The sequence below is a fragment of the Accipiter gentilis genome, chromosome 8 (genome assembly GCF_929443795.1).
Source record: "Accipiter gentilis chromosome 8, bAccGen1.1, whole genome shotgun sequence".
NCBI classification, from domain to species: domain Eukaryota; kingdom Metazoa; phylum Chordata; class Aves; order Accipitriformes; family Accipitridae; genus Astur; species Astur gentilis.
Window position 1 is genome coordinate 44,182,941 of NC_064887.1, and position 24,485 is coordinate 44,207,425.

General features: G+C 54.3%; 2 protein-coding genes across 4 annotated transcripts; both read right to left on the reverse strand.

Annotated features, from left to right (window-relative positions):
• Positions 1–559: 559 nt before the first annotated feature.
• BSG (basigin (Ok blood group)) lies at positions 560–15,274 on the reverse strand. Of its 2 annotated transcripts, XM_049807930.1 has the most exons (9): positions 15,141–15,274; positions 9,965–10,312; positions 8,200–8,356; positions 6,249–6,337; positions 5,633–5,760; positions 5,139–5,412; positions 2,725–2,749; positions 2,329–2,399; positions 560–1,720 (listed from the first exon to the last, which is right to left on the reverse strand). In XM_049807930.1, the coding sequence occupies exons 1-8, from the start codon at positions 15,220–15,222 to the stop codon at positions 2,342–2,344; spliced, it is 1,161 nt and encodes a 386-aa protein (XP_049663887.1). In that variant the 5' UTR covers positions 15,223–15,274; the 3' UTR covers positions 560–1,720; positions 2,329–2,341. The 2 variants fall into 2 exon arrangements, with proteins under 2 accessions (XP_049663887.1, XP_049663890.1); XM_049807933.1 differs by lacking the exon at positions 9,965–10,312 and having other exon boundaries at positions 15,141–15,272.
• Positions 15,275–17,843: 2,569 nt separating this feature from the next.
• Positions 17,844–24,267, reverse strand: CDC34 (cell division cycle 34, ubiqiutin conjugating enzyme). 2 transcript variants are annotated; one of them, XM_049807947.1, is made up of 5 exons: positions 23,943–24,267; positions 20,662–20,748; positions 19,915–20,012; positions 19,390–19,524; positions 17,844–18,817 (listed from the first exon to the last, which is right to left on the reverse strand). In XM_049807947.1, exons 1-5 carry the CDS (start codon positions 24,117–24,119, stop codon positions 18,607–18,609), a joined length of 708 nt encoding a protein of 235 aa, XP_049663904.1. In that variant the 5' UTR covers positions 24,120–24,267; the 3' UTR covers positions 17,844–18,606. The 2 variants fall into 2 exon arrangements, with proteins under 2 accessions (XP_049663904.1, XP_049663905.1); XM_049807948.1 differs by lacking the exon at positions 20,662–20,748.
• Between the last annotated feature and the right edge of the window lie 218 nt (positions 24,268–24,485).

The following is a 24,485-nucleotide window of genomic DNA, read 5'->3' on the forward strand; positions in this document are numbered from 1 at the left end:
CAGCTGTTGCCAAGAGTGTTTATACAAACTCGCTTCTCATGCCCAACCAGCAAAAAGGCTGGAAGGGCACAAGAAGTTGGGAGGGGACGCAGCCAGGCAGCTGACCTGAACTGACCAAAGGAATATTCCATACCATCATGGCTACTATATAAACTTGGGGGAGTTGGCCTTGCGGGGGTGTATGTGTGTGTGTGTGTCAGCAGATCACTGCTCGGAAACTAAGTGGGCATCAGTCAGTGAGTGGTGAGCAATTGCATTGTACATTACTTGTTTTGTATATTCCAATTCTTTTATTATTGTCATTTTATTATTATCATTATTTTCTTCCTTTCTGTCCTACTGAACTCCTCAACTTACAAGTTCTTATCTCAACCCATGAGTTTTACCCCCCCTCCCCCCCAACAATTCTCTCCCCCATCCCACTGGATAGAGGGGAAGTGAGTGAGCAGCTGTGTGGTGCTTAGCTGCTGGCTGGGGTTAAACCACAACAGCAAGGTCGGGCAACCCAGGGTCCAGTCAGTAGGGAAGAGAACAGAGTCCAACCAAAGATGGGGGGAAAAAAAAAAAAAAGAGGAATCATCTTTATTTGTGAAGTGTGTTAACAGATGGAACAGTTCAATGCTACCCAGCAATAAAAGGTATTAGACTCCACTGAGCACTTGTCTGCTCTCAGGCTCCTATGTCACACAAGCATCACGATGGCTCAAACGTAAGAACACATGCTGTTAAACCACACCCCCCCCCCCAGCACCACAACCCCTGTTGACTCTGCTCCTATCCCCCACTGTAGCAACTTGAGAACAGATACTAATAACCCATGAAATAAGTTAACAGCAATTACATTTATCCAGTGTCCAGCTCCAACACTGCCTGCTGGTTGTCTGTTCAAGAGTAACTAAGAACAGCTCTGGAAGAGATGACTGGGAATCGCCTGACACAGTATGTCACTTGCGTGCAGGTCCGGGTGATGCAGCACACGCCAAGGAACAAGCCCTTCACTCGCTCCTCCCCAGGAGCTGCACCAGCAGATGTGTCTCATGGCCCTGCCCGAGTGGCTTATAGGACACATGCCGCTTCCACACTAGGGAAAGGTGCAGCCTTGCTCCAGGTGATGCACTGGGAAATACACAGAACTACCTTCTTAAACCCTTTGGTCAGATTGGGTCATCTCCAGATGGTCACTAAAGCAGTTTCTCCCCAACCCACACAAACAGGGCAGGACAACAGACCTGCTGGGAACACAGGCCATGCCAGCCACGTCCAGTGGAGCAGCACACAAGGAACTGCACGTTTCACTGCATGTTCAGGTCTGTCATCCACAGGTCTGTCATCCACAGCTCTGTGAGTGGTCTCAAACACTGAGGTGGGACAAGGAGGGCATTTCAGAATGGCCCTACCCAACACACCCTGTTCTTCCCAGAGTTAAGAAAAAAGTTGTACTCCCACCCACCCACTCTGTATCAACATAAAGAAACCTAGGACACAGACAGCCAGTGACCTAGACTACCAGAAATAAGGGATTTACATTTACAGGTAGAAAAACCCTCCCACAACTCTTTTAAAAAAAAAAAAAGTATATTTTAGATTCTACAACTTAAGTTTCTTTAGAAAGTGAAGTAACTGAATCGCAAGAACACACTAGAATATTTCATGGTGCTATTTTACCAAAAAATTAGAAGAAAACAAAATTGTCCAGACAAGTTCTTCATCTACACGTCACCTGGCATGAGAGAAAGAAAAGCCAGTTAGATAACCCAGTTGTACCAGGACTGTGCAAGAGGGGGTTGATGGAGCAGTATAGGACAAAGGCTGCCCTTCAGTAAAGCTGTGGGCTAGGACTCATCTCCTGCTTGAGTCCAGGGCAGGAATTATCAGGCAGTCCTGACTTTCCCATGCTTTAGAGCACCACAGTAGAGTCCAACACTTCCTTCTCCCTCTCCCCTTGTCAGTCTGGGCAGAGGCCAGACACACTGCTGTCCCCACACAGGTCTAGCAGCTTTGGCAGGTTCTTACCAGGCTACTAATGGCCTGTGCTTGAGCTTCACAGTAACACGTGTTCCATTCCCACCTCCCCAGACCCTGCAGTATGATGTCGGGCCAGAAGAGCCTCTGCCTGCATGGATGCTTCTGCTTCTTCCAGAGAAGCTTCGCAGATGCAGATACTGCAGCCAGGCAAGACCTCTGAGCAACTGATAGAGAGCTCCGGCTAGACTACAGCTAGGGACAGGCACTTCAGGCCGCTGTAGGAGCCCTTCACTGTGAGGAGGTGAAGAGCCTGGCACAGCAGCTACTCTCAGCCACAACTCTGCCATCAGGAATGGCACTCACCTGGCCTCTGCTCTTAGTTAGCATTTCTCTGGCGGACATTCTTGTCCTTGTGGTTTGTGGCATTGCTCTTCCTGGAAAGAAAAAAGGGGCAGTAAGGAAAGAAAAAGCACAAAGCCCCACCCTACCCACTAATGTTAATTCAGGTCCAAACAGATGGTCAAGATAAGGCAAGATGAGATCAGTTATCAGAAGAGTGTCAGTGTGAGACACTGGTGTCATCCCCAGTTATATGTGGTTTATACACAGGCCATGTTAAATGAACCATGGTGAGAAAGTCCCCCACTCAGCAAGGTAGTGTGTTGTTGCCACACAAGCTAACTTTTATATTCAGAGCAGGTTCCATGAATAGATGTGGTCTGCCAGTACAAGTCTGGCTAAATAGGAAGAGGTACTTACAGTGGTGCAGAACCTCCATCATCATCTTCACATTCAGGACAGCATGGAAAGAAAGAACAAACAGTGTCAGAAAAAAGCATGTAAGAAGTCATCTCTGCCACCTCTAAAACTCTGGAGACTGCCTTTCAGACAGGTTACTGGGTACACTGGATGCTACAGCCTACACAGGACTGAACCCAAAAGGTCACCTTGCCCATAGGGCTCCTGCTTTGGCCAGGGCCTGGCAGAGCAGGGAGTCACTTCTTACCAGGCCACCACCACCTCCAGGTGAGTTTTAAGCTGCTTCTTGCCTAAGCTTAGACACCACCACCCCACCAATCAGCAGAGGTCAGGCCTGGCACCTCATAACCCCGAGACACACACAAGGCTACACCAGGAGGCCACAGAAGTAGAATTACACAGGGAAGCATTCAGGCAGCCTCTGAAGGAGCACTGCTGACTGGTAACATCTGTTTAACATTTCCACCTTATGTACCCTCAGCATACCAGCCAGTCTTCCCACTACCAGCACTTAAAACTGGAAAAGAGAGCCACAGATCCACCCAGCAAGACAGCCCAGCTGCCACTGATCTACCCACTGCTCTCACCCCTATAGCACCACCAATTCAGATGGCTCCCAGATCTGAGTACAGACTTCAACAGCAAGTAAAGGAGAATCCAAACAGGATGTTTCAGGAATGAGGCTTTAAGCATCAGCAGCAGTATGCCACTCTTCCTCCCCACACGTTTTGTGAAATCAAAATAAACACACTGCACGCCACATTCTTGCTACGCTGAGAAGCACAGCTAAGAAAAAAATCTCTGCCAACACATGCCAAGCCCTGGGGCCTTTCACCAGCTCCTTGCAATCTGCCACCTTCCAACAGAAGGCTCCCCATCTTCTCTTCCACAGCCCAGGCTCCCCTCAAATGGCACTGAGTGATGAGGCCCACACTCTAAGCATTGGGACTGCCTTGGGCACCAAGATCTGCATACAGCTGGTGAGAGGATGGATGCAGAAACATGGCTGGAACTATCTTCTACTTACCATTTGATGTGGCACCCAGCAGCAGAGAAGGGAAGAGTGGAAAGATAACACCAGCAAGGATATCACACCATACACAAGCCAGACTCTCCCCATCCCAGGTAACAGGGAGCAGCCAATTCACAACCATGTACCATGAGGAACAGCATTTGTCCAAGCTGGCTCAGCAATGCCTTACTGTTACCTCCTCTCAAGACAGGCAATGCAACAAAGACTTTTGGGGAGAGATAACCCCTTTACACCAGGGAAGTGTAAAGCCACATATGTTTGTCAAACAGGTATGATGCTACAACCTCATCCACAAGCACTTGGGAACCTGAGCTTAAGAGCTCTAGCCAAGGAGCATCAGGACACTTCAGTATACACACCCTGTCTTCATCTGTCAAAGTATCTGCTACAGCTCTGACAGGTCAGCACTTGACATGATCTGGACCAGGCTGATGTCTGTCATCAGAAGCCAGATCACTCACACACAGGCTATAGGGTGGGGGTTTTTTTGCTGGAAGATGCAGCTACAACACCCTTAAGACACCTGCCCTCCAGCTATGATCGTCAGAGGGCAAAGCATCTGCTTGTAAAACTGCCTAGAGCAGAATTCCCCAAGCCCTGTGGTCAAGGGAGGGATATTTATTTTTAGTCCCTCTGCTGCACCTCACACCACTCGGCCTACCTGATGTGCTGTTCCCTGGCAGAGGGCTAAAGGGCCTGACCCAGCAAGCAGGAAGGATAACCACCCATTTACACTTCATTGTTAACTGGATCAGATAAGGGAGGGGCAGCTGGGCTAACACAATGCAGATTCTTACTGATAAGGAAAGGGAGGAGCCTATATTTCCAGAACAGATTAAAGATAGCACTAGGCTTTGAGGAAGTCTTGGAGAGTTAGGATGTGTGGATCTGAGGACCCAAAACAGATCCATGAACAGAACCTGAATTTGGCTAAGCCTGGTCTTATGTAGCCACTGACACAGGCCCCCGATTTTGCAGCACCAGAAAAGCTCTATACTTATTCAGAAATCGGCTTCTCCAGAATGTTAGCTGCCAAAGAAAGCCCAGCCCTGGAGACACTCAAGTGAAGCACTTGAGCAAAGTGCAGGGGAACTGTTGAGACAAAGGGTCAGGCTGACCTGCACTGAATCTTATCTTGTGCCAGATCTAAAGCACAGCTTGCTGAAGGACTGTCAGAAACAGTGCAATTACTTGCAACTTCACACCTAAAGTAACCTGGTAAAGACATATCGTGGTTCTACAGGAAATGCCCTTGAGAAGCAGCCCTCAAATTAATGCCCATCTGACAAAGAGAACTTCAAGTTCTCTACAATAACATTTTGCCTGCACCCTACAAGTTACTTGGTCTCCCCATGAAGATTTAACCCCAGGCACCTCTTACCATCAAGAACCTCATCTGGCTTCCTCCTCTTCTCGTAGATGAAGATGATGGTGACAAGAACAAGGACTTCTGCCACAATACCCAGGAAGGGCCAGAGTGCTGCCAGGCGGCTGCGTACACGCAGGTTTACCGTAGCACCACCAGAGCCTTGAGAGTTGGTGGCATTGCAGTGGTAATCACCTGTATCCTCCTCAATATTCAGTTTAAGAATGCGTAATTCCGTCTTGTTGCCACTGGACTTGATAATGTATCGACCAGAACCATTGACAATGGGCTGGAGGGAGGGAGAAAGAGACAGTGCTCAGGGCAGTGCTGACATGAAGGGAGCTGCTCACTTACCATGCATGGTCCTACCACTACAGAAATCCTCCTTGCCATGGCACCGAGGAGGCTACTCTGAAATAGCTAATTCTGATGGGACGAGATCCTCCAGCTATTTGCTGGGAAGTAGGGTAGGCAGAAGGGGAGAAAGTGCATCAAACCACAGCACTTACCTCTTGACCTTTTTTGTACCAGTTCCAAGAGGTGACAGCGGGGAAAGAGGGATTCTTGCAGGTCAGCACACCTGTGTCCCCCTCATTCCCATGCTCAGACTTCTTGTATGCCATCACTTGGGGTGGAACTACAGCAAGAGAGCAAGAAAATCAGACACCTCATTATAGAAAACACTTAGAAGATTTGTACTCCCTGCAGTCCACCTAGCCAGAATCAGAGTTAAACTGAAGTCAAGTGTTTTGGGTAAGAAATACATTAGTGGGTCTATTCCCCTCACTTGCCCATTGTTTGGCACATCAAGCTGCTTCGAGAAAGGCTCATATTTGTCCACTAGGTATTATCCCTCTCCTATTATTCTTGTGGGAACATGCTCACAGCAGAAGGCTGATTCAATGCAAGGTCTAAGAGCTGACCCTACAGACACTTTAGCTGCCTGATAAAAAGGAGCTATCTCACAGCAAGTCTGGTAGTATGCATATAGAGTCCCGCAGCCTTATTAGTAAGGGCTAGAAGCAGCTTTTCAAGAAGCTGAAAAGATACCAAAGTAAAGTGTTCAGGAGATCACAGCTTCCCCACTCCCCTCCTCAGACCCAGAAGCAAATCATAGGAAGTTACCTTCAACAAAGATTTCTCCTTTTATCACTGGGTTTGTTTTGTAGACACATTGATAGATGCCAGAGTGCTCTTCCACCTTCCCCTCAATTCTATCAAAAAACAGGATATCTGGTAAGCATTCAGCACAACTGACTTATCCACAAACAGATACCAGACTCCAGACCCATGGAAACAAGACATCTATAAGCATCGGCAATCTCCTCCATATGCAATTTATCCCATTCCAGTGCCAGTATTTACACTGCACCATGTACCTACAGCAATCCAAATCTTCACCCTTCTCTCCCCACACATTGAGGATGGCAGAAGAGGATTTCACATACACCAAGTCTAACATGGGCCTGTCAACTCAGTGATCACCGAGACGACCTGATATTGTGTCCCAAGTCCTGAAAACCAGCAGCTTTCACTCCCTGACCCAAAGCACTCTTGCCATCAGGGCCTCTACAAAAGGAAATAATTTAAGACCTAAACTATTAGCTAGTATACATGAAGAAAACCAGGAGCACCAGAACAACATTACACCATCACCAGGTGCAGCACCATATGTACGCTTCAGAAGCGGCCAATTCCATGCTCTTCCCTCTTCCATACAGACCCCAGGCTCATCAAGAAAAAAATAAATAAATCACACCCTACTAAGCAAAGCCAACATAATCAAGTGCAGCAAGAGAGTCCTCTAGTTAGCACAACCCAGGACATGGCCACACACCTCATGTAAGATGTCAGCCCTCCTGCAGTTCACCTCTAAACAAGGCCAGCAAGGAGCTTAGGACAACAGATTCAGAGGAAGGCTATTCTTCCCATGCAGGAAAGCCTACTGAAACACATGGTAAAGCAGTGGCAAAGAAACACCCAGGCTGGGTTACTCTGGATTGATCCAAGCATAGGGAGAACTCTCCCATTTTCCTTTTTGTAAAGCTGCTGCAATGAGATTTAGTGGATTATGCTGCACTGCAACAAACATCTCATTCTGCAGCTTAGTAATACCCACTCGAGGGAAGGGGCAGGCAAAGTTTCAGTCCCATGGCTGCACTGGGACAACAGGCTGTTTGTTAGTTCTGCTGTGCATGGCGCTTCCCACTTCCAAAAACCACTCAGCTAAGGAATTGAGGTCACACGAGGGAGGCTGGGTTATAAATACTTTAATCCTTGTTCAGCTCCCTGTTGCTATGGGGAGACAGGCACGTCGGCACTACGATACAAAAGGACATGATGCCTCTACAGCTGCTGGGTCAGTGCCAGCCAGGCCTGACTGTAATCAAAAAGGAAAGCTCACTGCACTGTTACAATAAGGCTGGTATCCCCGCTTCTCCTCAGCTACACCCTGCAAACAGTTTCTGAGCATTGACCATAACTCACAGAATAAGCTGGGAAGCTGCCTGTAAGAACAGCTGGACTTTGGAAAGGTACATAAAACCCAAAGGCAGAGGCAACATACACCAGAGTCTCTCCTTCCACACATGGCCTCTGGGGAGCAGGGAGCTGATGTCCTGTCTGGAGCATGGGTCCCTCAAAGCTCCAGGAAAACAGCCCTAGCACACTGATGTCAGTGCAGGCAGACAGTGCAGACATGGGCCAGGCAGCAGCCCCAGCCATGTCGCGTGCTGCACCTGACAAACTAACAGACCCCAGCTGAACACCTGCGTAAAAAACATGAAGCAGCAGAGCTTCTGTTACCAAGAGGATATTTGTGGCACATAATTTCCTTTCTTCCTCCTTCCCCCCCCCCCCCCCCCCCCCCCCCGCCCCATAAAGGAGAAAATGTTGGGCCTTACCAAAGCTTTGTTTAGCTCATCTTATGTTCTAAAGTTTAAAAGCCTACATTTTCAACAAGACTGCAAGCACTTAGCTTTGGGTTCAGCTGATAGAAAACATTAACTGCTTCTGGTAAAAAAAGAAACCCGTCCCCTGTGTTCAGATTCTTATCTGACCTTGCCCCGACACTCACGTGTAACTGGTGGAAGTACTTGACTCCGTGTCCTCTTTAACTATCTTGTCCCCGAGCAACCACTTGTGACCCTCAATGGCAGAGGAAGGCTCACTCATGTTGCAGCTGAGGATCCGGTTGACAGAAGCATTGTCCATAGAACTTTTGACTTCTGGACCTGCATTTGTAAATAATTCGACTGAAGTTAACAAGTGGTATTCCAGAGGTCAGGTGCCTGCCCAAGAACCTTTAATGCAAAAGGTTACCAAAACCCACAGCTCCTTGTCTCTATCATAGCTTTCACTTACCTTTGCAATCAGTTTCCTACCAGAACTGATGATACCAGCACAGGAGAGACTTGAAAGCCAGGCGACTAGGGCCTGACTGCACCTAGCAATAACCGATGCTGACCCTGCAGCTGGTCCCACCACAAGCAGGATTCCTGCCATGTGTCCTGATAATTTTGAGCCTCCTGCTGTCCCTACAATGGGTGCAGCTCCAGCAGAGCTAAGTGTTCAATAAGCAATGAAAAAAGGTCATACTGTGAAGGGCAGTTACAAGAGTATGGCTCTCTGCTTTTACGAGCCGCTATAGCACTCGCTGTGCCAACACCTTCCAGAATCTGAGCAGATTTAGACCCCTCCAGGTAACATAATGGATGGCAGTCAAGACCCTCCTTTGTGAGGGGTAGCAAACAAGACCGTATGCGAGCAATATGTGCATCATCTGATGCAGTCCAAGAGATTACAGTTAGATTTACTCCAGGGAGAACACACAGAACCATGACTCCAAAAGGTCCTGGGCCTCCATGTGCCAAGCAGCAGTAAATTATGCAACATGACTCAGGCATTTCTACTTTTAGGAGGCAGCCCAAGAAAACAGCTGCCATTAGCAGCACCATTATACAGCCCTGGTGGCACTATAGTTCCTACCCTTCCTCCCAATCTCGGTCTCTCGGAAGGAACAATTTTTGTACAGGGCTGACAGGCATTTTGCTTTTTCTCCTACCCAAATTCCACTGGAAGAAGGTTCTGCTGGAGTTCTATATTCCCTAGCACATTTATGCTGAAGGCTCCTACGCTGCTCTGGTAACTTCAGGATTCATGGTAAGACCTTAGCAGGCCGTTAAGATTCCCTCATGCTGGCCCAGGCTTCTATTACTCAAAGCAGCCGCCTGTTAGCTCCAGAGTTCAACTGCCAGCTCTGTAAGTAGAGGGAATCTGGTCACTTCCACAGGACAAGCAACTACATCACATTCAGTGTCACACACAGACACGGCCATTTCAAAAATGGTTGCATCTCAAGAAACTCAAAGCAGGTTTTGTTCCCCACAGCTTGTATCACTAGCGAAAAAGCGAGCTTAAAGCAAGACTGTTCACAGGAGCAGAAGCTGTACGAGCTGCAGGGAAGGGCCGGTTTGTCAGTGGTGGTTAGGGCAGAGTCTACTGCACAATCAAGACTCTCAATTCTGCAAGCCAGGACTGGGACTCGGAGGCACTCAGGAATAAGCGGTAGGTTCCACGTCTTTGGTTCCAGAAAAGGCGCGGGATTGCCAAAGGACATTTGGTTGGGAAGCCACAACCCTTTTTGAGCAGGGCCATTTTGGGTCAAGTCACAGGTGGTGAGGGAGATGACAGAGGGTGGGAGTCTCTCAGTTCTACAGCCGGGGTGGGAGGGTGAGGGGAGCTTTTGGGAGCCACAGGACACGGGTGCAGGGGTGAGCATGGCAGGAGACTCAAGACACCAGTGTCCGAGCAAGTGCCAAGGCCTCGGAGTGGCCACTCACGTTCAATGACAAAAACGTTTGCCTGGGAACGGATCCACTTGACTTTGGGGCTCTTCGACAAGTGGTTGCGGTCAGGGTCGTTGCTAGCCCGGCACTCATACATGCCCGAGTCGTCGCTTGTGAGGTTTGCGATGTAGATGGTACTGGTAGAGTGCAGGTTGTAGGTGGCGTTGATTTTGACACGGTCCTGCCGTGCACCATCCCAGAGCTGAGCATAGGTCTCATTTGGCTCGTTTCCCTCAAACCACCACTGGATCTCAGGGATAGGATTGCCAATCGCCTCGCAGTACAACTCGACGCTGTCCTGAGTCAGTCTCTTTTGAGACAGCGGTGACTTTATAAAACCAGCTATGAGTTGAAGAGGTATTAGTGCAAAGTGTTAGTGCAAAAGCAAGAATTCACCCTCTACAAGCAAAAAAAAAAAAATCAGCCATTGAGAAGAGGTCATATGGAATCTTCAGAAAAGTATAGTTCTTCCCTCCCTCCCCTCCACACTCTCTGAACTCTGCCCAGCTCGGACAGGGCTGTTATTTTTAATTGTTGCATCTCCAGCCAACAATGTTTCCTGTGACTCTGCTGCAAAACCAGAACATACAAGCCAGCGTATAGTATTTACAACCATCCAAACAAGAAACCCACAGCAGTCATGGCATCGCTTGCCTTCTGCGAGGGACAGCATTACAGCATGATGCCCACCGGGGCAGACCAAGAGCCTGCAAGCACTTCCCCTGACACTCACCTGGTCCTCAAACACTTTCAGTTCAGGATGAAGACAACAACAGATTTTTGTTGCAACGGCTTATTCAGCCTCCACGGTCCCCAGGCAAATTTAGCACCCCCTGTGCTCTGGCAAGGTGCTCCACAGGTCTGCCAAGGCACCCGCCACACTTTGCGAGGGAGGGAAGGCTGGCAGCACCAAGGCAGCACAACCCCTGACACGCGCTGCACCGCAGGGAGGGCGGCACCTTTGCTAGGCGGCTGCGGACGGCAGCACCCGGAGCACAGACCGAGCCCCTGCTTAGTTTTGTCAAGACAACTGTAGTGGGAAACGCATTTCATTACCTCCCTCTCACCCCAAAGGGGAACACGTCCATCCCTCCTCCCTGCACACGCCTGAGGTCAGTTGACCGTAATTCGGAGCTGGCTGGCTGGGTCGAGGGCAGCCCCCATCGCTGTGCAGTGACCAGAGGACACGGTGCACTGCTACACCTACCATACCCTTTGCCAGCCTTATCTGCCAGCCCTCGCTGCATTGCAAGGGCTGCTCTCTGCCCGCTCCCAGGCACTCGTTTCATCACTCTGCTCACCAAGACACCAGGCAGACGCTTTTAAACACAATATTAAGATAACAATACTTTTTTTTGTGGGAGGAATGTCTTGCAGTCTGCAAGATGTCGCAAGCCAGTGAGGAAATGTGTAACATCCATTGTCATACAAACAGTGAAATCAGATTTTTCATCTCAGGCAAGATAACTCTGCAGAGCTAAATTAGTAATAAACAGATTAAAAGCATGAGAGGCAGCTGCAGACTAGAACTATGGTATTTTTCAAACTGTCCTTGCAGTAAGAGGCCAGGGGGTTCAGCTTTTGAAAACAGACCGTCCAAAGGTAGGTCCGTGAGCCACCGGACTGTGGAAAGCTGAGCTGCCAAACATCTTTAGGCTACTGGCCAGGCACAGCACAGCCATTGCGACCCGCAGTCCTCAGGTGCGGACAGACTGCCCGAGCCATTACAAGGCAGCAGGGAGAAGGACAGGGCCCCAGGGGAGCCATTCTTGGAAGGGGTAGGAAGGGAGGCTCTAGCAACACCGCTTCAGGAAAAGACACCATTCACAAGTCAAGGTCACTTACGTGACTCAACCTCAGACAGATTTAAGAAGAACTAGTTAAGGTTGCAACACATCCTTCCTGCACACACTTCTGATGTGCCAACAGCAGGCTTACAGGGCATCCCACATGCCAAGACAGCTTCCAAGAAATCTACTCAGTCACTAAAAACTTAAAAGTTCGTGATTATATACAACCCTCCATATCTGTACCGTGACGTACACGCACAAAGGAGGTAGGTTTGGGAGCGATTTTTGGGGTTGTTTTTTTTTTTTTTTTTTGCACGTCTGACGATGTTTTAATAAGAAATCCTATGACCATTTTTTGTGAGCATAGAAACAAATCAGTATTACAAAACCAAGTTTGCTCAAACTCAAGAAAAATACAAGTAAGTCTGCAAGGTGAGTTTCAGAGTCCTAAATAAATCAATTCCACATTTCTCAAAGGAAAAATTAGCTTTACATACTAAAGCTTTAAAAGTCTGGAAGAATAAACATGCCTGGACAAGGAAGGAGAGATCTGACCATCATCTGAGACCAAGACTTTCAGAAGGCTGATACTGATTTTAAAAAAGTAGGAGGCAACAGGGGTCCCAAAAGATGTATGGGGGTATCAGCTGTAAGCAACTTTCTCATACACCGAGTTGCACTTCTAGAACAGCTGACCTGTGTGCCAGATGGATTTTTCTTACACCACAGGCCTGTGATTAAACATTCCCAACCACCTAATTTTGAAAAGTCACGGAACTAACTACAGCACTTGTCAAAGCCTGTCCCATTTTAACTACAGGCTGATTTAAAATGGGAGCTAGTAAAGATCAAGGTGGGGGTTTTTTTTGTTTGGTTTTTTTTGTTTGGTTTTTTTTTTTTTTTTTAAACAGATACAAGGTGATTATCGTATGCTGACAAAATAAGCTGTTGCAAGGTTATTTGCTCTGAGTTAGAGGGCACTTCAGGCAGTTCAGACAGGCTAAAAAGCTTCAGCAAGCAGTAACAACAGCAAGTACCATTTACATTCACATGGGATTAATATCCCCTCTCCTCCCCAACACAAAGCAGACCAGGCAATCAAAGTGTTGGGCGCTCAAGGCTGTGGAAAGCGCCTGCCGAGCCTGGGGCACACAAGCACAGCCAGCATCAACCCGCTGGAATCAGAGTTGCTGAAATGTTTTCCAAATGGTGACAGGCTGCAAGTTGAAATGGGCTCACAAAAACAAGACGACTCTTCACAGAACTGGGCTAGACACTTCTCTTGGGCACAGTGCGGTATCTGATTGAGCTGGACAGTGGTGAAGGCAGACAAGAGCAGATAAGTTCTCCCGAGTCACCTTCAAACTAAAAACAACCTCTCCCCCGAGCAGAGGGAGGAGTCCTCATGGTGTAAACTGTGTCTGTGCACCCAGGGCAGCTGAGCCTGGCAGAGGCCTGCAGCGGCCCACAGGGCTCACTCTCCTCCCTGGCATGACCTTTGTTTCTTGGCCTTGGAAGAGGATTGATGAGGCTGTGATGCTTTTTTCTGTTTTCACTAACAGCTATAAAATCTGCTCTCCCCTTAATTTTCGCATAACCAGGCAGTCACTACACAAGCAGGTCAAAGGCAAGTGCTTTCAGCCAGGGTACCTCCTCCTGAGGGCACAGAGTCCATGCACACACCTACCCACCCTGCAGCCAGCCATTCTACATGGTGAGCTACCAAAAGTTGGGACACTGCAGTTTACAAGGACCATCTCTCATGGAGGCTGCTCCATAAAGGCAAATCTGAACACTGATGAGAGGTAAACCCTCTTACTTCCAGCCCCCCACTCTGCTTACTTGAAGAATCAGCATCATTAGACACCAAGCCCGAGAGCCCCACAGCCAGGGCAGGGCACACACGTTACACAACGGAGGGGCTGGCGGAGCAGCAATTCCTTCGGAGGCTTTTCAGGCCACAGATAGAAACAGCCTTCTCCATATCTCACTGGCATCAATCCCTTAGAGAAGGGATTGCTCACCACAGGCACCTGCAGCACTCAGTGTGGCACAGGGAGCAGCGGGAAGCAGCCGACAGGGGCAGTTTCAGGTTAGTTTATGAAACTCACGTTCTACCTGCCAAGTGCGAAGTTTAGGAGAACGCTCTCCCCTGCCCTCCTCTTCTGCAGCATTAAAATGTAGCTCTGCTGCAAGGAAATATTGGAGCAGATGCTTCTGTCACTACCCCTGGATTTTTCAGAATCCTCCCACTCTTTCGCCTTCAGTCTTTGGGTTTGGCTCTACTACACTACAGTAAGACTGATACCGCAACCAGGCTACAGATTTTTTAGTACCTGACGTGCTAAACAGCCAGGAACGACTATCATCAGCACCTCCTGCACCAGGTCTGAATCAGAGACCAGAGCGTCCTCCGGGCAAAACACCACTGCGTTTGCCGAGGCAGCCTGCTCACCTGCGGCTCTGAACACACCGATCAGCCAGGCTCCTCTGACGCTAGCTCAAGAAGCGAGAAAACGACGCGTCAGAGCAACGGCACACCCCGGGTGGTTTGGGGTTGTGCTTTTAAGTACCCAACAACAGGCTACCGTCATTCCCAGCACCCAGCCACACACCATGAACGGCCAGAGACCAAGAGCAGGCTTTGCTTCCTCATGAGGGGATTATCAACTTAAGCATCATGTGAACGTCTCGAAGGTTTAAAGCCCAGCGAGCTGTTACCACTCACAAGCCCTGGAAACGGGCGAAGCGGCTGCCAGGAAGGAAGGGCCCCGCGCTGGCTAAGGGGAAGCCGAGCCAGCTCCCCGGGGAGCCCCGGCGGCCTTCACCCTCCGGCCGCTGAAGGGATCGGCCAGCGCGGGCCGCCACCCGGGAGCGGCGGGGCCGGGAACCGACACCGAGCCGAGCCCAGCCCAGCCCAGCGGCGGGACGGGGACGGCCCCGGCCCCGCTCCCCGCGGATGCGGCGCAGCTTTGGGGCGCGACCCCGCCCGCCCCGCCCCACCCCGGCCCCGCCCCGGCCTCACCCGCCGCGCGACGTGCCTCGCCGCAGGGCGCCCGCGCCGCCGCCCGCTCGGCTCCGGCGCCACCGCCCCAGCCCGCCGCGGAGCCCCGCAGCCCCCCACCGCCGAGCCCGGGACACCCCCCCAACCCCGGCAGCGGCCGAGAGCCGCCCCGCGGAGCCGGTATGTTCCCCCCCCCAGCCCCACCGGCCCCGCCGAGCCGGCCCACCCCTCTCCCCCCCGGCCGCCGCAGAGCCTCCCCCCCAGAGCCCCCTCCCGACCTGAGCCGCCCCCCCACACACACACACCTCAGGGCCCCCCGGCCTAAAGCCGCCCGAGCCCCCCGGCCCAGCAGAGCCCGCCCCCCGCCGTCCCGTACTTGTCCCTGCGACGCCGGCGGCCAGCCCGCCGAGGAGGAGCACCGCCAGGAAACCGCACGGCCCGACCGCGCCCGCCGCCATCTCCGCTCACGCTCCACGCCGCGCCGCGCCGCCCGCTATAAGCGCCGCGCCGGGTCACGGAGGCGGGGGCGGGCCGCGCCCCCCTCGGCCTTCCCGACGGCCAATGGCGGAGCCGCTCCGGCAAGCTGGCCCGCCCGCGCGGCCCGGCTCGGCCAATCAGAGGGGAAGAGCTGATAGGGCGCCCTTCTCCCTCCCGTCCCCCGCGGGGAGAGCCGGTTCGGGCCGGTCCCGCCGCGGCCACGCCCACCAGCCGGGAGGGCAGCCAATGGGGAGGCGAGGCGCGGAGAGGCGGGCGGCGGCGGACGAGCTGCCGCGGCGCCCGGGGCCGCCCCCGCAGGCGGCGCGGCGGGCGGCCACGGAGGGGGGGGGGGGGGGGGGTGTCCCGGCCGTACCGGCACCACAGCGGCAGCGGGAGGGCGGTTGCGGTGCCAGGGAAAGGCTGCTGCGCCGGCGCCGGGCCGCACGGGGAGGCTGCCGGGGGCGGGGGCTGAGGGTCGGGGCGACGGGGAGCTTGGTTAGGCGGCGGGGAGGGGGCGGAGGTGCCGGCCCGGGGACGCGGGGGTCTCGCCGCGGTGCGGAGGGGAGGCGAGGCACCGGTTTCCGCCCTGCCTAGCCGAGAAGGGAGCGCCGGCGCTCCGCCGGGAGGCACGGCCAGGCACGGGGCTGCGGCCCGCACGCCCTCCCCCCGGGGCGCATCGTGGGCCCCGGGGCACGGGGCGGCCGGCGGGTCTGGCCCGGCGCGCGGGGGGGGTCCCCAAGCAGGGCCAGGAGCCGCCTCGGCTCCGCCACGGCTGTGGCGGAGGTGCCAGCGCTCGGGGTGAGCCAGGGCCGCGTCCCCACACCGCAGCGAGACTCGTGGGAAGGGAACCGGGCGGCGCTTCCTCGGCGCGGGGAGCGGGGCTGAGACAATAGCTCCTGCGAACAACAGCGGGGACGGTGCCAAGACAAACCGGCAGCCCTGCACGCCGCGGTCCTGGCCGGCTGCACGGGGCCCTGTCCCGCAGCCCCCTCCGGCCTTCGGCAAGGGCCCTGGAGCTCCGGGTCGGGGGTACCCCGAGGTGCGGGGAAAGCGCCTGGTCCCCGGATCTCGGCCCAGGCCGAGGGGGATGCTGGGCCTCGAGTGCCCGGCCCCAGCCCAGCTGAAGCCACTCGATAACCCCGAGGGGCTGGGGCGGGCGATAATCAAGCGCAGCCGGGTGCTTCGGACAGGAGGCAGCCAGGGCAAAGGGGCCTCTTGTGGGGTAGCGGTTCCGTCCCCAGCTCTTCCCTGTCCCCAGAGCCAACTCTCGACTAACGCAGCCCTGGGACTGAGGTGTAGCGCTTGCAGCCGGGGGTGCTGGGCGGGGGGGGGGGGGCAGGAAGAGCCAAAACAATGGGGCTGGCGGCGCCAGTCCCCACCGCCCTCTCTGCAGGGATCTGCCAGCTCTTGTAAGCTCCTGAATCCTCCCAGAGCGTTTCTTCCCCAAAGCGCCATGTCTGCCCCCAGCATGTCCTGCCCGGCCACCCCTTCCCATTCACCAGCCACTATGCTCCCCTCTGCGCTGGAGGGTTTCAGCAGTTACGGCTCCTGCGGGGCAGAAACTGGGCAGAGTATGGCAGCCCACAGTATCCTCCACCCAGGAAGCCATTTGTCAGGCCTGAATAAAGTGACAATAATCCTATTCACCTTTTAGCCTCATTTCCTAAGGCAACAAAGCACATGCATTTGCCACGTGCAGTCGCAGGTGTCACTCAAACCCTGATCCCATTTGCGTAGCTCCAGGCAGCAGGAAGGTTTTTTTGCTCATTACCCCTCACAACAAGCTTTGCCCAGGGGGGTGGGAGCAGGGGCAGGAGCCCCACTTGGGTCATGGAAAGCCCCAGGCAAGCAGTTTGCCAGGGAGCATGTCCCTGCCATGGCCCCAAGGAGCTGGCGGCAGAGCTGACCTCCCCAGCCCAGCAGGACGAGGCACCAGCAATGCCCCTCGGCTGCATAGCTGGAGCAAGGCGGCTGGGAGATCACCACAGCCTCCAGAGCTCACATGTCCCGGCCAGTCCTGGCCTGTGGGCTCAGGGCACACCCAGCTGCACCCAGATCAGAGCAGCCGTGAAGCCCCCAGGCACCCATCGGCCACCACTCTGCACAGCCAGGTGCTGCCCAGGCAGGTCTGCTGCCTGCAGAGCTGCCTGCGCCACACAGCTGCTCTCAGAGGAGCTCAGCACCTTCAGAGGAGCAGAGGCAAAAAACACCTTCCCAGCACAGCACTGGAGGGTTTTGCAGGCTCAGCAGAGCCCACCCTTCTGCCCAGGCAGAGACCGAGCCTTGGCCACAGCTCCAGGGCAGAGGCAGTGAGCACTGCATCCTCCCTGAGAAGGGCAGAGATGCTCTCCAGGCCAAAGGCAACCCTGCTCAGTTACTCCTGCCTGCTCTGTGAGTTTGGGGAGGGAGGGAAGAAGCTTACTACGAGACCCAAGACCACCCTGCAGCCCCCAGCCACAGCCCTGGGAGAGCAGCTAGCCCACTCACCCCTCCCGGCCAGGGCTGCAGGTAGCAGGGCAGGAGCTGGTTCACAGCTGACACAGAAACCCCTGCAGCCTGGGCACAGACCAGAACAGAGCCTCACCCACACACCACACAGCCATTCCCTTGAAGTACTTTATTAAATAGTTTCAAAAAAACAAAAAAACAAAAACAAAAAAAAAACCCAGAAGCAGAAAGACTCAGAACTACCCCATCCCTTCCAGCCAGTTAAAAACTACAAACAGCTCATCCCCACACCCTGCAGTGCCCGACAGCCACTGGGCACATCCTGCCTGATGTCCCAGCCTGCTCCCTGCAAACAAGGCTCTGGCATCACAGGAAGGGGCAGCAGGAGGGTCCCACCAGGGACAGCCCCACCGGGGGCAGAGAGAGGCAGTGCTCACTCTGCAGCCCTTCCTGCTCAGACACCTCAAAGGCTGTAGAAAGCCACACAACGCTCACACACTTCCCACTCAAAGCAACCACTCACCAGCTCCACGGCCTCCCCAAACTGTTCCTCCCATGTGGGGCTGAAGAGGAGTTCTACATGCCCAAACAATGGGCAGCCACCACCAGGTTCTGCCATCACTCCTCATCCAGCCAGAGCCACCAGCTCCCTGGTTTTTGTGGATTTGTGAGCACCCCAACATGACTCCCCCATCCCCATCTGCCCCTCACCCAGGAAGTATATAAAATAGGGTTTGGTTTTGTTTTTTGCTTTTTCTACAAAGACAGCAGTGGCATTTCCTTTGCAACAGCAGAACAGTCTCCCTGTGAGGTAGAGAGTTAATTTCAGGGCTGACAGATCCTAAATTCAAACCAGTTTGTCCTAGTTGAGGTAAAATTCAGTAGTTTATAGCAAGTTCTGCAGTGCCAGATGGCCATCAAGATTCCTCATTGCCAGAGTCATCCTCATCACCGTAACAGCTGTCTGCTTCCTCCTCCATCTCATCATCTTCATAATAGTCATCATAGAAGAGGTCTGAGCCCTCATCTGGGGCTGGAGTCTTGGTCTTCACACAGTACTCTGCCAGTGTGGTAGGGACCTTCACGCCATCCCGCTCAGCATCCACCTTTGTGCCCAAGACTTGCTTCCTGGAGGGCGAGAAGTGGGGGATGAGGACGGAGCTTTGCACAGCACACCCACATCGCCACCGGTGCGATGTCACCGGGTGACACAGCCCTTCCCCTCTCACGCCCCAGCTCACAGGTCGCTCACCTGCACAAGACTGGTGAGAGGACAGGGGAGGGAGAGCACTATGGAGCAAACACGGCTGCACTGTGGCATGCTCCCTGCTCCGAGAGCCCCCCTTGCCATGCCAGGGCTGGCCAGTCTGCAGCTCAGGATCTTCACATGCTGGTCCCATGAGGCAGCCCTGCCAGCAAGGCTGTGCTGGCACCACATCTGCTACAAACCCAGATCCTCAGCTCTGGGGCAAAAAAGGGCCAGGGCCTCAGCTGAGAGCAAAGCTGGGCACATAACCCAGCCAAGCTTCTCCCAAAAACCACACTCGGAGACAGAATCCTTCCCTCCTACCAGCCTGCAGATGGGACTTGACGGGGGCAGGACATGCCCTCAAGATCATCTATGTCCTACAAGATCACAGCTTAGGAAGTGTTCTCAAGTGGCACAGCGCTGCTGGGTCTGGGCTCAGCTCAGCACGCACCTGATGATGTCCGTGTACTCCCGGTCCTTCCCTTTGCTCTCCTTCCACTTGCGGTACATCACAGAGGCATCCACATTGGCTGGAGAAAATGTGTTGGGTTCATTCAGCAGTGAGATCACACTCAGGAGAATGGTCCTGGCAATCAGTAAACACAAGCTGGTAAGAGCCGAGGTGGGTCAGCAACCACCCACATCCCAGGAATGCCAGCAGCCTCAGTGTCACAGCGTCGCTGCGTCCTGTGGGTCAGGAGGGGAGCCTGGTGCTGGCCCACCAGTGAGGGTGTATCTCAGCAAAGTCGAGCAGGTCAGGCAGGAGACAGCCATGCATGGGCTGTCAGGCTCACGCACGTTCCCATGCAAGCTCTAGCCATTCTTCAGCAAAGCACACCACCCAAGTGCCTTTCAACAACCTCTAGGCATCTCCTGCAGGCTTTGGGAGCAGAAGGCAGTCCCCATCTCCCTGCTTTCCCATCCCTGCCCTCAGATAAGCCTCCTGCCTGCAGGTCCCTCCCCGTGCAGCCCTTACCGCACGTTCTGTGTGGGGTTCCACCGCTCGGATGGCAGCTCCCCGCTCTGCGGGTCATCCACCGGTGGGTGGAGGATGGAGATGCAGACATCGCCGGTCTGAAAGCACAAGTGAAATGGGATCCTTAGGAGCTGCTGCCCCAAGCACCCTCCAGCAGCAGCTCGGTCCTCTGTTCCAGTAGCCTGCTTGCTCTTCACTTTGGCTTAAGCCAGGTGAGGCAATCCCAGCCTGTTCTTTCAGTCCATAGGAAGGGACAGCAGAAGTGGTGGTCCCCGCTATGCTGCCTGCAGCCTCAGGCCTTGGATAAGCACCCCACGATTGCCAGCACAGTACAGACGAGGCTGCCTAATCACGCGCTGTCCGATGCCCGAACACATTGCGTCCCCAGCACAGCCTTCCTGGTTCCCATCTGACACAGCCCAACCCCACACACCCCCAGGCAGCAATCCACCACAAGCACGCAGCCTTGGGGCCACGCACATCGCTCACTCTGCATCCACCCTTGGCAGAAGCACAACGTCCCTGCTAGCCAAGCATGGGAGCCTTCAAGCCTGGAAAGCCTGGCTGACCTGGAACCAGCTCCAGGACAGGAGACCGGCTGTCATAAGCTCGTTAGCCGCACTTCCAGTGCCAGGCACTAAATGCCAAAGGCATTGAGTTTCCAATGCCATGCTCCAATGCCAGACAAAGGCTGGCATTTTCATCCCTGCCTTTCCAAGACACCCCACGCTGTCCCAGGCGACCTACCTCGTAGATATTGGGGTGCCACATTTTGGTTAAGAACCTAAAGGCAGGAGGAGAATAGGGGTAGTCGATGGGAAACCGGAGACGAGCCTGCAAGTAAACAATAAGGAGAAGTGAGCATCAGCTCGTGAGAAGAAAGGGAAGGAAACCACAGAACTCCTGACACCACCAAGAAAAAGCAACTTCTGCCAAGTCCAGCTGTGCTCCTGCAGAGACAGGGCCTCCGCACCTGCCTGTCTGCAGGCAGGACACCGGCAGCATGGCTGCCCTGCCACCGCGCAGAGGAAAGAGAGTGGATGGGCCTGCAAGCTGCAGCAGCTCCTTTACCACCATCCTGCCTCATAACCTCCTCTCCACTGGGGTCCACCTGTGCTAACCCAGTGCCCTCCAACACGGAGGGAGGAAGCAGCCCCCAGGCAGAGCACAGTGGGAGCTCGCAGTGCCAGTCTGGCATGCGCCTTGCACGCTCATTGCCCCTTCCCACAGCGGCACCCACAGCACAGGGTGACGACACCGAGGGCAGGCTGCTTCTGGATGGCAAACAGCGGTGGGGCAAGGGCCTTGTGGCCCCAGCTTGAGCTGCATGCCTAAACAAACAGAGTGGCACTCAGAGCCAGACTGCAAGTCTGGGGTCATTCCTGGTCCTGCTGTCAGGGACACACAATGGCCACGCCACCAGAGGAAAGGGTGTTCACCCCTCAGAGCTCACAGGGAAGGAAGCATCAGGTGCTCAGTGCTCTGATTAACACACTGAATCTCCAAAAATAGCACAAGTCAAAACCGGCCGCAGTGCGTAGCTCAAGTGCTAAAAATAAAAGCACATGAAGATCACACCACAGTCCACATCTCCGGAGCCAGCAGAGACAACCACTGGCTTCTCCTGCGGTCAATGGCCACAAAAAACAAGGTATCAAGGTAGGCCAAAAAGACAGGCTCACTGTCAGCCTCCAAGTGAGAAGGCAAAGCCTGAGTCGACACAGAGATGTACAGCAACATCCCCATCCTTCCCAGAGAGCTGCTGCCCCAGCCCACCAGCACTAGGCATCCCACGAGGATGGGGGCAGCTTCTCCCTGTGTTGCTACACAACCTGCGGTGACTGTTTCAGCTTTCAGGTGTTTCCAGGCTCTGGAAGCAAACTTCCAGATTCAGCCACTGCTCCCAAAAAAGCCAACAGCCAGAAACAAACAAAATGGTAAAGATTTAAAACACACAACTACTCCCTGAACATTTCTTGCTCCCTCAGTTCACGTATGCAAGAATTTAGATGTTGGATCCATGAAATGACAGTGTGAACTACCCCGGCTCTGCCTGGCAGTGACCTGGGATTGCTGTTCACCCGTGGAACAAGCCCGGCGCAGGCCCCATTCAGGAGGGTAACTGCAAACAAGGCTTCAGATGCTTCTGGAATTACAGCCTCAACAACAGGCAATGCTGCCAACACTAGTTGTCAGCTATCAGCCATTAAAAGATTAGCATAGAAGGCAGAGAGACATCTGTCCTCCTCCCTGCTGCCCTGACCAACCCCAATTCCATCCTGGCTTCCAAGGCCTCTGCTCTCCAACCTCCTCCCACCCCACCAGGATCTGTCCCCAGCACAAGTTGATCTGATGGCAAGTCCAAGGAGCCCCCAACCATGGCATGTCGATCCCTACTCCCATACCACCTTGCCTCCCAGGCTGGCCCTCTGTTTGACCACCCTGTGCTCTGCCGTACAGGACAAGAGGTGGAAAGAAGGAAAAGTGAGGTGGCGGCTGAGGCTGGACATGTTTTGTGTGCGCATGGAGCTTCAGGCAGCCCAGGGCAGCACACGTACACACACACATCAACACGCAGCCCTGTGCTGGGCTCTGGCCAAACAGCTGAACTTCACAGAATAATCTCCTTTGTTGTGCCAGAGGGGATCAGAACAAAACCAGCCAGAGGCAAAGCGATACCGAAGGGGGCTCAGAAAGCAACCCCACTTTGCCGTACACAAACAGGCCAACGTTACCACGAGCTGGAAGAGGACTTAGACCCTTCACTCTCCTCTTACACAGAAAGTCTCATCTACTGCCACCCAACAGTGCTTAATTTGGAAGCTCTCGGGCAAAAAACAGCAGCATGAGCCGCTGGAAAGGGTGAGAGTTCAAAGGGCTTAGTGCCAAAACAGGCTACGGAAAAAGACTCTGTTTCAGTGAAGAGGAAAAAATCTGACTCTGAAGCATCAGACTTGCCTGCCACCACTCCACAGGAGAAAAAAAACAAACCACCCAGCTTCTCAGGCACAGCTGATCCTCAGGCTGACTCACCCCGGGTATATCCCCACCCTGCCAGCAACAGGATGAAGACAGAAGAGCTCATAGTGGAGGAGGGAGGATGAGAAAGAGGAAGAAAACAGCTATGCAAGTTGCTCAACACCTGGGAAGAGCAGATACACATCCTCCCAATAGGGACTGTGCAGTCAGGCCATGCATGCCTTCTCCCCCCCTCAAACCCCAAACAAAACCACAACACCTGCTCCCCACCCAGCTCGAGCTTCTGCTCGCTTGGCCTAAGCCATCTGTACCTGCATGGGAGAGTCCTTCATCTCTTCCCTCTGGTTTGGTGGCAATGCCCTGGATTCCCTCCAGGAGAATGAACACCAGCAACCCAGAGCTCGCTCTCCTGCACCCACAGACTGGGGGCTGGAGTGGGCAGGAAGGAGGAAAAGCCCTCAGAGGCAGAGCCCCTGGGGGGGAGGGGGGGGGAAATCCCCCTTCCAGCAAAGGGAATCCTCTCCTAGTTTGGCAGCAGCCACCTGCACACAGGCTCCCTTCTTCACCCCAGCTCCTCCTTGCAGGCACCCCAGAAATAAATAACCCATGACCTGAAGCCCCACTGACCCCAAGGTGTCCAGCTACAGACCCAGGTCTTCCTGGCCCTCATCACCCCCTTGAGCCCAGGAGCAGCCCATCATGCTCCACCAGTACCTACCTCAACCCAACACCCAAGACCCCTTCCCTCTCAACCCAACACACAAGACCCCTTCCCTCTCAACCCACAGCCCCTCCCAGGGTCTCCTTGTCCTCCTGCAGTCTCTCTGCCTTCCAATATTCCTTCCCAAGGCATCCTCCCCCCAGTGCATCCCTCAACACCACTTATCCCGCCTTGGCCCCTCCTGACCCCTATCTCCCACCACACACCTCTGCCCCCCCAGGTCTCCCCACTCACACACCAAGCCCCCCCCACGTCACCAGAGCTTCGCCCCCTCGAGATCTCGGTCCTACCGACCCCGCACGTCCCCCTGCCGCCCCCAGCCCCTCACCTTGAAGTACCCGCCCTCATAGTAGGTGTTCGGGGGGCCGAAGATGGCCACCTCCCAGTTGTAGAGGTCCCCCTCGTCCACCAGGTTGACCCGGAACCCTTCCACGGGCTCCTCCTGCAGCCCTTTCAGCTCCAGCAGCAGCGCCTTCTGCGAGCTGGGCACGAGGGGCCGCGCCATGCCTAGGAGCCGGGATAGGCCGCTAGCGAAGCCGGGGACTGACGTAGACGCGACAGCCGCTGCAGGAAGGGGGGACAGCGGGGACAGCTCTTGCTGCTCCGCGGCCGCTCCGAGCGCAGCCGCGCGGGGCACGGCGGGAGCTGTAGTCCGCCCGCGCGGGGCGGGGCCGACGCAGGCTCCTCCTATACGGGCGCCGCTCGCCTATCAGAGCGCGCCGTCGGCGCGGGCGGGCGGGAGAGCGAGCGGGCTCCTCCCCCCGGACGCTGTTCGCCTATCACAGCGCACCACCGGCGCCCAGGGGCGGGGATCCTTCCCGGCAGCCCCTGCGGCGCGGCGGGCTTTCTTTCGTTCTCTCAGGCCTCGCCG

Bases quoted from the DNA above. Each gene is read 5' to 3' on its own strand.
- BSG (XM_049807930.1), bottom strand. From the start codon at position 15,222: ATGGCGGCGGGCGCGGTCGGGCCGTGCGGTTTCCTGGCGGTGCTCCTC. The intron at 8,357-9,964 runs GTGAGTGGCCAC...TTACAAATGCAG, and splicing joins AAACGTTTTTGTCATTGAAC to GTCCAGAAGTCAAAAGTTCT. The intron at 2,750-5,138 runs GTAAGAGGTGCC...CTGAATGTGAAG, and splicing joins GCCAGATGAGGTTCTTGATG to ATGATGATGGAGGTTCTGCA.
- CDC34 (XM_049807947.1), bottom strand. From the start codon at position 24,119: ATGGCGCGGCCCCTCGTGCCCAGCTCGCAGAAGGCGCTGCTGCTGGAG. The intron at 20,013-20,661 runs GTAGGTCGCCTG...TTGTGCTTTCAG, and splicing joins GGCACCCCAATATCTACGAG to ACCGGCGATGTCTGCATCTC. The intron at 19,525-19,914 runs GTAAGGGCTGCA...ACTGATTGCCAG, and splicing joins AACCCCACACAGAACGTGCG to GACCATTCTCCTGAGTGTGA.